The 11601-nt window shown below is 37.5% G+C and overlaps 1 protein-coding gene across 1 annotated transcript; it reads right to left on the bottom strand.

Moving 5' to 3' along the window:
* Positions 1–4551: 4551 nt before the first annotated feature.
* Positions 4552–5346, bottom strand: LOC141641145 (uncharacterized). The gene has a single exon (XM_074449818.1). It carries the CDS (start codon positions 5344–5346, stop codon positions 4552–4554), a length of 795 nt encoding a protein of 264 aa, XP_074305919.1.
* Positions 5347–11601: the final 6255 nt, after the last annotated feature.

The following is an 11601-nucleotide window of genomic DNA, read 5'->3' as shown; positions in this document are numbered from 1 at the left end:
TGGGGGTTTAATCTCCTTTGAGATTGGATGATAGGTCTATGGTCTTCTTCTAGATGAATTCTATGCATGCAAAAATTGGGACTTATCCCCTTAAGGTCATCTAGACTATAACCTATAGCCTTTTCATGTTGTTTCAACACATCAAGCAATTTTCCCAATTGGTTCTCGTCAAGTTTGTCATTAAAAATCACGGGTTTGGTCTTAGATTTATCAAGATAAGCGTATTTCAAATTTGGGGGAAGGGGTTTTAAAGTTGGAACTTGTACCTCACTTTCCTCCATTGAAGGTTCATTAAGAACTTGCTCCATTTCCCTTAGACACTCCATTCTTATGACATATTCAACTTGTTCTTCAAGCTCACTAATCTAATCATACTCAAATTTCATGTCAAATTCTTCTTGCTCTTCGGCATGTATGATGTCATCTTCGATCGCCTGTTCTTATTCTATGGGTTGATATGCTTCTACAAGGATGTTATGTACTAATTCGTATTGCTCATGAGTAAGTTCTTTGTTGGCTAGAGCGGCCTCAAGAAGATCCACCTCCAATTTCCAATGCATATTTTTGGCCTCACTTGCTTCTAAGGCCTCCAATGCTTGCAAGGGGTCTTTGAAGAAAGGTATACTCAAGTGGTCCTAAACAAAACAATCTATAAGATCCATCTTGAAAAATATCGAACAACTTGAAAACAATTAGAACAAACCTTGAGAAGTTTTACTTCCCCAAGGCAAATAAAGACACAACAAAGAACAATCAAAGAAAATCAAATCAAGTTAACACAACTCCCCGGTAACGGCGCCGTTTTTGGTTCGTTGGTTTTGTTACTCGTCGTCAAAAGTTACCTAAACCAAAACAATATTTATAACTTCACAAACTACTCTACTATTAGTAAAGAGGTAAGTAAAGGTCGGATCCCAAGGGACGGGCATTGATGTAGGATTTTCGATTGCAAATGGTCGTGTCTAAGGGTGTCACAATTTGGGTTGAGATAAGAGATCACTAAACTAAATACCAATGTAAATAAAGAAGCAAGATGATTAAAATGAGATGTAAACATTGATTAAAAGCACTAGGGTGTCATGAGTTCATAGGGGATACATGGGAATTGATCATATAAACATATTCTCAAATTATAAGCAAGCAATTATTGTTGTGATAGGATCGAGTTGGTTTATATCTTACAATCCTAGGAAGGTTTGGGTCCCGGAGCCGAATCGATTAGATTTTACAACACCTACACGTGGACTTAATCCTCCCTACTCCACTATATGCATGGTCTAATGAGACTCGAGTTGGTTTATGTCTTACAAGTCTCATTGAAAAGGTAAATGATGGGTAAAAAATGCAAGGATTCATAGGCTCGCATTTCATCAAACATAACTTGTGCATAAGTTGAGATCACAAAAAGCAAGCAAATAAATTATGTGAACATATTAGATTAAGCATGAATCCTCTCCCATGTTGGTTTCCCCTAATTCCCCATTAACCCTAGTTAAGAGATTACTCACTCATTATCAAGTTTATCATGCTAACAAGGTTGTCAATCATATTAACAAGGCAAAACATGATGAATGAATGGAAATGATTAACAATAATTAAAAAGGGTTTAAGAGAATTATACATAATGATGATTCCAAAATAATAAGCAAAGAATAATAGAAGTACTTGATGATTGATGGAAGGTTGTCAATCTCCAAATAATACCCAAATAATCTTCAATTACCCAAAATAAAGGATGAACAACTGAGAAATGAGATTTGTATTAATGCTTAATTAAGAGTTGATTAAGAGATTAAGATGAGATTAGAACATAAAAAGAGCATAAGAAGGATATTAAGATTGGATGCTAATCTAATTAGTACAATGGGGTATTTATACTAAGGATCAAGTACATAAATTAGGGTTACTAAGGGCTTAAATGACGATTAAGACCCTTAAGAAAAGTTGAGGAAGTTCTCCTCTCGAAGGAGATGCTCATCTCCGCTTCGCTAGTCTTCAAAGAATAAGCTCATCCCGAGCGGACTGAGGGAGAGACGTGCTGAAACTGGAAGGAATCCGAGCGGCTTGAGGGATTTGACGTTCGGATTGTAGAGGGTCAGGAAGAGCGGACTGGCTACGGGACGCTCGGATTGTAGTCAGCCAGGACGCTCGTCTTGTGGATGCGACGCCCGGATAGTAGCTCAACAAGCTTCTCTTCTTTTCTTCCTCCAACAATCCTCAAGGATTTTGTCGGAGATGCAAGGATCTTCTCATCATTGCCCATTTACTTCATTATTTACATAGGCTTTCTATTCTTGTCTTCACTTTGATGCTTGGTCGTTATATATGATCAATTTAGCTCCATTTTGCCATTAAAATGCAAGGTTCGTACTCCTTTCCTACCAAGGGATCAAAACCTCAAAGAATATGCAAAACGAAAGACTAAAGATAGTAAATCACCCAATTATGCACTAAAAAGCATAGGAACGAGGCTAATTCGGGGACTAAATATGCTCAAATATTGGTCACATCATCTAGCTTCATACGAGCCCTAGGAGAGCAGGATTTTCTCTTATATAGCTTGACCAGGTCTTATGCAATGAGGATGTTACCCATAATATCACGACCCTTGATGAAAGCACTCTGGGAGGGACTAACAATCTCAGGTAGAATATGGATAAGTCTGGTACATAACACCTTAGAAAGGCATTTATATATAGTGTTGCAACTGGCAATAGACCTAAATTGCAACACCAAATCAGACATGTCAACTTTAGGTACGAGAGTTATGATGGTGGCATTGCACTACTTTAATGTTTGAGTAAGTGTCCCTGACAATAATGCGATCACAGTTGTCGATCATAATGATCACATATCTAATCTCATTTTAAGAATACATGTGGGATGTAATATTTTACAGTCAACTGGTCCACACATATCGGTAATGATTGGCTGACTAGAGTTCGACATTACTGTCGTGCGACGGTGGTGGTCAGTTGATCCCCTTAGGTCATACCTATAGGGAAATACTCTTAATTGATTATTTAATTAATCGTATGCCGATACGAGTTAATTAAATTGCTTAAAAATTGCCGGATGATTTTGTGAGTAAAATTAACGTGTCCTATTGTAATTCGATTATATTAGATACGGTCTCAGTAATTGAATTGTTTTATTACTTAGATAAAATCATTGTTTACGAAACAATTGATATTGAATGAATGATTTATTATAAATACAATATGTTATGATTTATAATTGATAAACCATTTTGGTATAAGTAATTAAGAATTACTAGTCGATTTTGTATATGACATATTTTATGAGTATGTTGATTTTTAATATGATAAAAATACATTACAATTTCATATGTCAAGTAACACGTCACATATGTTACAATTGACAAATGACAAAATAAAATGGATACTCCATTTTATACATGTACCGAAATAAGGGTGGTAGGTAGAGTTTATATTGTGTTGTTTATATTTAAGTGGAAAACACAATTATAGTCTATTCTCTAGCCATGCAACCCTACAAGCTTTTGTAAAGAGCATCTTTTGCATGCATTGGCTCCCCATTACCCACCCATCCAACCGGTTTTGAGAAGAGAAAAAGCTAATTGGATTCTTCAATTTATTCATTCACTTCTCTTATATTTTTCTCTAATGTAAGAAAAATATGGTATTCTCTCTACATCTTATGAAAGTACTAGAGAAATAAAAACACACAAAAATCACTTCCTCTTGACCGAAATTTTCAAGAGCAATACAAATTATTTTGTATCAAGTTTTAAGTAAGACTTTTATTATTTCTAGTACAAAATAATATTAATTATTAAGAGATTTCTTTGAGTATATGCTTTTGGGAGAGATTCTATACTTGAATCTTGTTCATCCATTATTGGAAAGCTCAGGAACTAACAAGAAGGAGATCTTGTTGGTGCCTATGAAACCGAAATTATCATTGTAAGGGTTGATGATTTCTTCTCTTTTAATTTAAGTTTGCATGCATAAGATTTGTAATTAATTTTATGACTAAATTAATTTGAAACATATATGAATATGTAAAGTAATGAGATATAGATTTCTAACATTTAATAGTGTCCCAGAGTGGAAAACACTCCTAATAGCTGTGGTTACATCCTTGCCTACAATATGAAAAGCATCCTTAAAAAAACTGACTATTATACCCATCGGGCCCAGGTGCCTTATTACAAGGTATATCAAACATGACAGGCTTAATTTCTTTATCAGTGATAGGGGCAGTAAGTGTATAGCAATGAGCCTCACTCAGACACTTACCGACTTTCACTATCCTTGTATTTACAGCAGCAATAAGGTGGACAGTACCTAATAAGAACTGGTAGTAGTCGTCAAAGGCTCATTTAATCCCCTCAGGATCACTACACAGATTACTATGTCTATCTTTTACCTGGTAAACCCTATTCCTAGCCCTTCTGGTTTTAATACTAGCATGAAATAATTTTGTATTATCATCTCCCTGTTGAACCCAATCTGTTTTTGCTTTTTGTCTCAGATAACTCTCTCTTGCTTTCAATAAATCCATAAGTTACAAAGCACAAGCTCTTTCTACAACACAAGCCTCTGCATTAAAAGGGTCCTGAACTAGGATATTTTGATAATGAATCAAGGACATTTCTGTTATATGAGTTAAATTTTCAATATCAGAAAAATGTTCTATGTCCAATTGCTTGAAATCCCCTTTTAATCCCCTCAATTTCATAACCACTCTAAACATAGCAGTTTCCTGTATCTCCCTAGACCATCCTTGAGTAACTATATCCTCAAACTCTTTTGCCAAAGCCCACATATTGAAATACTTAAAGGTTCTTCCCTTCCCCTGTATCTCCTCATCAAATTTGACAAGGCAAGGATTATGGTCAAACATGCCTTCTGGTAGAAAATGGACATAGCTGGTAGGAAAGATATCCACCCAATCATCATTACACAGAACCCTATCAATTTTACTGTAAACTTTATTACCTATCTCATGTTTGTTATTCCAAGTGGAGAAATTCTCCTTTGCTTTCAAATCCACCAAGTTGCAATCGTGTACTAACTGGAGGAGAGGCATAATATCATCATGAGTGACAAGATTACCTCCAATTCTCTCATTACTACCCATCACAGCATTAAAATATCCACATATAATCCATGGGCCAGTGATGCTCCCATGATACCCCCTAATGTTATTCCACAGAGCTTCCCTTTCTGCTACTTTGTTAAACCCATGAACTATAGTGTACCAAAACCTCTTCATTCTAGCTTTATCATAAACTTTTGTATGTATACATTGATTAGTGACATAACATATATCCACTTCCACAACCAAAGAATCCCACATTACCCAAATTCTGCCTCCTTTATGTTGGCTAAAATGAGTGCATATAGACCACTTGTCACATATTATACTTCTAGCTTTATTCCAACTACTACTCTTTTTTTTTGTCTACCAAGCCAAATAATTCCACTTTATTCTGGAGTAAAAATCTTCTTATGTCTTTTTGTTTTGCAGTATTATTCAGTCCCCTAATGTTCCATGCTCCACAACTATCCATTCTCTAAACTGGTCTTGCTAGATTCTCCTCTCTCAACAAATCTATTCAACACAATTCCGTGTCTAGTTTCCTGGATTGACTGAGATAAGGCTTCCATAAATGGCAGTCCTCCTGGAGTGAATGTTCTCTTCTCCCCATTCTCATAACGAAGCAATCTCATGATGAATCTGCGAGGAATAGAGTTCTCAGCAATAGGGTTGTTCATCACCACATGAGTCACAACGTCCACATTCATTGGTGTATGTGGTACTACCTGCTGGACTATAACCCGAACTCTCTTAGGTGAGACCCTCTGAACAGGCACCTTTGGAGGAGGTACCTGCACAAGAGGCACAAATTTGTCCCCCTAGGTTTCCACACCATTCTCACCACTGGTTTGGGGACCCCCTTCTTGCAATATGCAGCTACATGTCCCATACCCTTACGCGCAGTGCACAATAATGGAAGCCAGTCATACACTACACGTACTGATTGAGTCAAGACATGCTCATCAATAAAAGAAATTACAGTTGGGAAGTGCTGACCTATATCAACTTCTATCATAATCCTCGCAAACCCCAAAAAATCCTTATGAGTTGTGGCACTATCACATTTAATATAAGTACCCACAGACGCACACAGTTTTTTAAGGCTCTCCAAACCCCAGTATTTCACATCTAATCAATAAATCTTCATCCAAATTGGTACTTTCTTAACATCATGTTTAATTAAAACAGTCTCAGGTGTCCATTCTTTGACAATTATAGGTTTATTGTCAAACAACAGATGACCATTAATTAAAACCTCTTGTTGTTGCGCCTTAGTTTGGAACCTACCTAAGAAACTCCCATTTAGCATAAATGAGACTTTGTCAAGCCCTTGAGCCAGCCACACCCTTTTGACAAACCCAAACAGAACATTACTAGGGGTGTTAGCTCCTAAGACATAGCAAAAAACCGAAGTAAACCAATAAGCAACCTCACCAGCCACATCATTATGAATGATCTTGACCAGAGGTGGAGATGGTAGCTTCGGTTCAGCTTCAGATTTCTCCATTTGTTCTTCATTCTCTAAAATAGACTCGAAATCAGATTCAAATTCTTGCAATAAAATTATAACATGTCGTTGTGGGGATTTCCCCTTATTCGTAGAAGCTAAAACTAAATAATCGTGTTTCTGTTGTTTTTGATTTGATCGTAAAGGACTATTGGTGGTTTTCTTCTTTCTCGCTATTTGCGTGGGAACGAAGCAAACACTCGTAAAAGTTAGAGAGGTTTTTCTCTCTCTAAAAATTATATTTATTGAATTGTATTTTACGAATTATGTTATAAGACAGAAATAATAAAAATAAAATAAATTGAGTATTGCGGATTGATAGGTGTGTAAGACGGAGTTTATACTCGGGGAAGGTGGTTTCTAGTGACGGTATTATATAAAAACAATAGTAATAATAGTCGTATAACATAATAAGAATATGAGAATTTCCTAGGAGCTTTCTAGCATCCAACTACCATCCTATTCTATATAAATATGACCAATCCTACTCCATATCTCACTATTCCACCTAAAATTCACAAACTCACCAATAACTTAGAGAGAAAGAGGGAGAATTAGAAGGGAGAAAAACAAAGAGATTTACCATCTTTATTTGCCTCAAAGATATGTTTTGTCAAACCGTCTTATAATTAATTCGCTTTATATACATTATGAACCGTTGACCACCTTGACTCGGACGAAACCACCTTTGACTGGCCTTGTGTGGTGGTTTGGCCGTGGGGCTTGACCTAAGGAGGATGGTTACTGTTGTTGATTGGACCGTGTATAGCAAGGGTTTTAAACCCCATCGTGCTATGGCCTGACTGAGTCTTACGACTGCCTTGTCATGGGTTATGGGGTGGTGATTGCTGTTGGTGTCTCATTGTGGGTCAGGGATGACCACGGTGGTGGTTTAGTCGGTCGTTGGTGGTTGTTATACCATGTTGCGCTAGGGTAGGCGAGTTGTTGTTATTATTATTTATTGTGGTTAGGGCTTCCGTTTGAAGTCGTGTAGGGGGTGAAAGTGATGTTGGTTGTGGTGTGGCTTGCCGTGGCTTGGGGTGGTAGACTAGGTGGCATTGTGGGCTGGTTGTAGCCGTGGCTAGGCCGTGTGCTATGCGAAAGTTTGTGGGTGATAAACACAGTTTATACCGTGTGTTTATGGGGGTAATTGGGTGATTGTGAGACGGGCTTGATTATATTATTTACATACCGTCTTATGTTTGAGTTAGTTAGTAATTATGTGAATTGATTATCTTATTTAGGTGACGGATTTATTGAGGAACACTTTTGATTTTGCTTGCTTGTTTTAATTGATTGGCATTGCTATCAAGCTAGGATAACTACTCAACTTATCTTGTTATTATTGATCATTGTTTCATCATTGTCAGTGGTAGTGGAATTTTGTGAATTATTTGGTATTGGATGCGTTTATTGGATTTGATTATTAGAGTTTGTAATTGTAGAAGTCATATTGTTGGTTATTTTACATTGACACATTATTGGTTGTTTCTCATTGGCATGACAGTTGCATTAGATACCTCGGACTCGCTCTGGGATCATGAATACCTCAGCCTTGTGCAGGGATGATCTATATTTCAGCCTTGTGCAGGGATGATTTGTATTGTATTCCCCGGACTAGGGATTGCCGGGATGAATGAGTGTCTCAGAGGATTTGAGCTCATATTGCATTGCATATCATATAATTCATTATCATATCATATTTATTGTTGTTTAGTTATTCTACTCAACCCTTTGGTTGACGTGTTTGCTTCTGTTGTCAAAATAAAATTGATGTCTGCTTTAATTGGTGGTGTCTTGTGGTGAACCATTTATATTCTGGTTAAATGGGGAGTAGATTAAAATAACATGTACTTAATTAGATGGGACTGGACCATTGGGGGTGTGAGGCATAAATATTCGACCACTTAGTCATATCAGACAATATTTATACACTTGTTTAGTTTTATTGTTTTCCACTGCGAGTCATAATTTAAATTAATGAAGTTATTCTTTAAAGTTGTAATAAAACCGTTTAATCATTATCTTTTAAAAAAGTACCTTTGGTTTATTATCTTTGTTATTCACTGCCTCGGGTCACCGATATGGTAGCAACCCTAGTTATCTGGGAATGTCTTGCTAAAGACTCTTAGATAAATGAGGGTGTTACATCCTCGCCCCATTTATGTTAGTGCTCTGCTGACTAAGGAAGAAGAAGGGGAGTACTACAAGTTTTTGGTCGAGTACAAAGATGTCTTTGCTTGGAGCTATAAAGAGATGCCTGAACTCAGCTCAAAAGTTGCAGTTCATTGTCTAGCAATCAAGAAAGGCATCAGTCCCAAAAAGCAATCTCAACGTCATTTCAGGCCGGAGCTTGTACCTGAAATTGAAAAGAAAGTTAACAAACTCATAGAGGCAGGTTCATTCGCAAAGTTAAATATCCTACCTGGATAACAAATATTGTCCCAGTCAGAAAGAAGAATGGACACTGTGCATATGTGTTGACTTTAGAGATCTTAATGATGCATGCCCAAAGGATGACTTCCCTTTGCCAGTCACATAGTTGATGATTGACGCAACCACTGGTCACGAAGCACTCTCATTCATGGATTGTACTGCTAGTTACAATCAAATACATATGGCACCTGAAGATCAATAAGCAACAGGTTTTCGAACCCCAAAAGGAATCTTCTGTTACACGACCATGCCGTTTGGATTGAAAAATGTTGGCGCTATATACTAACATACAATGCAAAAGATCTTCGATGACATGTTGCATAAAACAATAGAATGTTATGTTAATGACGTGGTTGTCAAATTAAAGAAATGAGAAGACCATATCAAAGACCTTCGAACCCTCTTTAAAAGACTTAGAAAATGTCAACTCAAGATGAATCCACTCAAGTGTGTGTTTGGTGTCACATCCGAGAAGTTCTTGGGGTTTGTAGTCAGGCATAGAGGCATTGAAATCGACCATACAAAAATCAAAGCTATAAATGAGATGTTAGAACCAAAGTTGTTGAAAGAGCTGCACGGATTACAAGGATGCTGGGCATACATTTGAATGTTCATCTCTAACCTAGAAGGACGTTGCCAACCATTCAGCCATCTTATGAAAAGAGATGCTCCCTTCCAATAGGATGAAAAATTCAAAATGCTTTCGATAGCATCAAGAAGTACTTGGCCATTACACCAGTGCTGGGGGGAACCAATTCCAAGAAAGCCATTTGTCCTTTACATTACAGCACAAGAACGTTTGCTGGGAGAAATGTGTGCTCAAGAGATAGAAGACCGCAAGGAGAGGGCACTTTAGTACTTGAGTCGTACTTTTGTTGGAGCTGAGTTAAATTACACTCCTATAGAGAAGATATGTCTTGCATTGGTGTTTCCCATCCAGAAGTTAAGGCACTACATGAAGGCTCATACTATACACGTGGTCTCAAAAGCCGACCCAATCAAGTACATACTCTCTAGACCAGTTTTATCTGGAAGACTCGCTAAATGGGCAGTGTTACTTAAGTAGTACGGCTTAGTGTTAGTGCCTCAAAAGGCTATGAAAGGTCAAGCCATATTCGATTTCTTTACTGATTATCCAGTACAAGCAGAGTTGGAAATTCCAGATGACCTTCCAGGAGAAGAAATCTTCTACGTGGACATTCTACCTCTATGGCAGAATTACTTCAACGGTGCTACAAGGAAAGATGGAGCTAGAGCCAGAGTTGTATTCGTAACTCCTTAAAAGCATCTCATTCCATATGCCTTTACGCTCACTCAGTTGTGCTCAAATAATATGGCAGAATACCAAGCTCTCATACTTGGCCTTCAAATGGAGATCGAAATAGGCGTCAGAGATATGGACATCTACGGTGACTCAAAGCTGGTGATCAACCAAGTCCTCGATGAATACGAAGTAAAAAAGGAAGACTTGATTCCCTATCATCAATGAGCATTGCAACTGTTTAATCAACTTGACTCCATCAAAACTGGTCATGTACCGAGGAGTGCCAATAAATTGGCTGACGCGCTTGCTAACCTTGAAGCCACATTGGCACTGGGGAAAGAAGAATCTATACAAGTCCCAGTTTGTAATCGCTGGGCAGTATCATTGCTTGAAGGAGAAGGAAATATATATGCGACCAATACGATTTGTGTCTACACCGTAGATGAAGATGACTAGCGCCAACCTATCATTTATTTCATGGAGCACCAAAAATTATCCGACGATCCGAGACACAAGGTATAAATACATCGACCTGCTCTAAAGTTTATTCACTATAAACAGACGCTCTACATACGTTTTTTATCAGGGCAATGGTTAAGGTGTCTAAGCAAGGACGAAGCTGCTGAAGCAATGCATGAAGCTCACTCTAATATTTGTGGTGATCATCGATCTGGGCCTAAACTTCATGATCATTTAAATATAATGGGATATTATAGGCCAACCATGGTGTAATGATGTATGGACTCCACGAAAAAGTGTGAACGTTGTCAGTTCTAAGCAAATTTCATACACCAACCGCCAGAGCCGTTACACCCTATTATTTCTTCATGGCCCTTTGAAGCTTGGGTACTTGATGTTGTGGGTCCTCTTACTCCAAAGGCCTCAAATGGACATATGTTTATTCTCTCCGGCACAAACTACTTCTTCAAATGGGCAGAAGCCATCACACTACAAGAGTTCAAGAAAGAAAATGTTGTGGACTTCATACGAACCTAGATCATCAACATATATTGTAACACCCCCACTTATACGGCCAAGGTATGCAAGGGTGATACCATCTCGGTTTACCGAGGTAGGGCATCAAAACTCTAATAACGAAACATTTTATTAGAAACAAGATTAAAGTTGTTACAAGGGAAAATACATAAAAACAAATCTCTTTATTACAACACATGTATCTCTAGTGTAGTCTGCGCCACCTCGATGGAGGTGACTTCTGAAAGATCATAGATCCAAATTAGACTCTCTAATAAAAATTAAATTATCTCATAATTTATCATTTTGGTGATCTATGTAACATGCATGC

Source organism: Silene latifolia, chromosome 2 (genome assembly GCF_048544455.1).
Source record: "Silene latifolia isolate original U9 population chromosome 2, ASM4854445v1, whole genome shotgun sequence".
Lineage (NCBI taxonomy): Eukaryota > Viridiplantae > Streptophyta > Magnoliopsida > Caryophyllales > Caryophyllaceae > Silene > Silene latifolia.
Note: the sequence above shows the minus strand (reverse complement) of the source record. Positions and strands in the feature narration are given on the sequence as shown.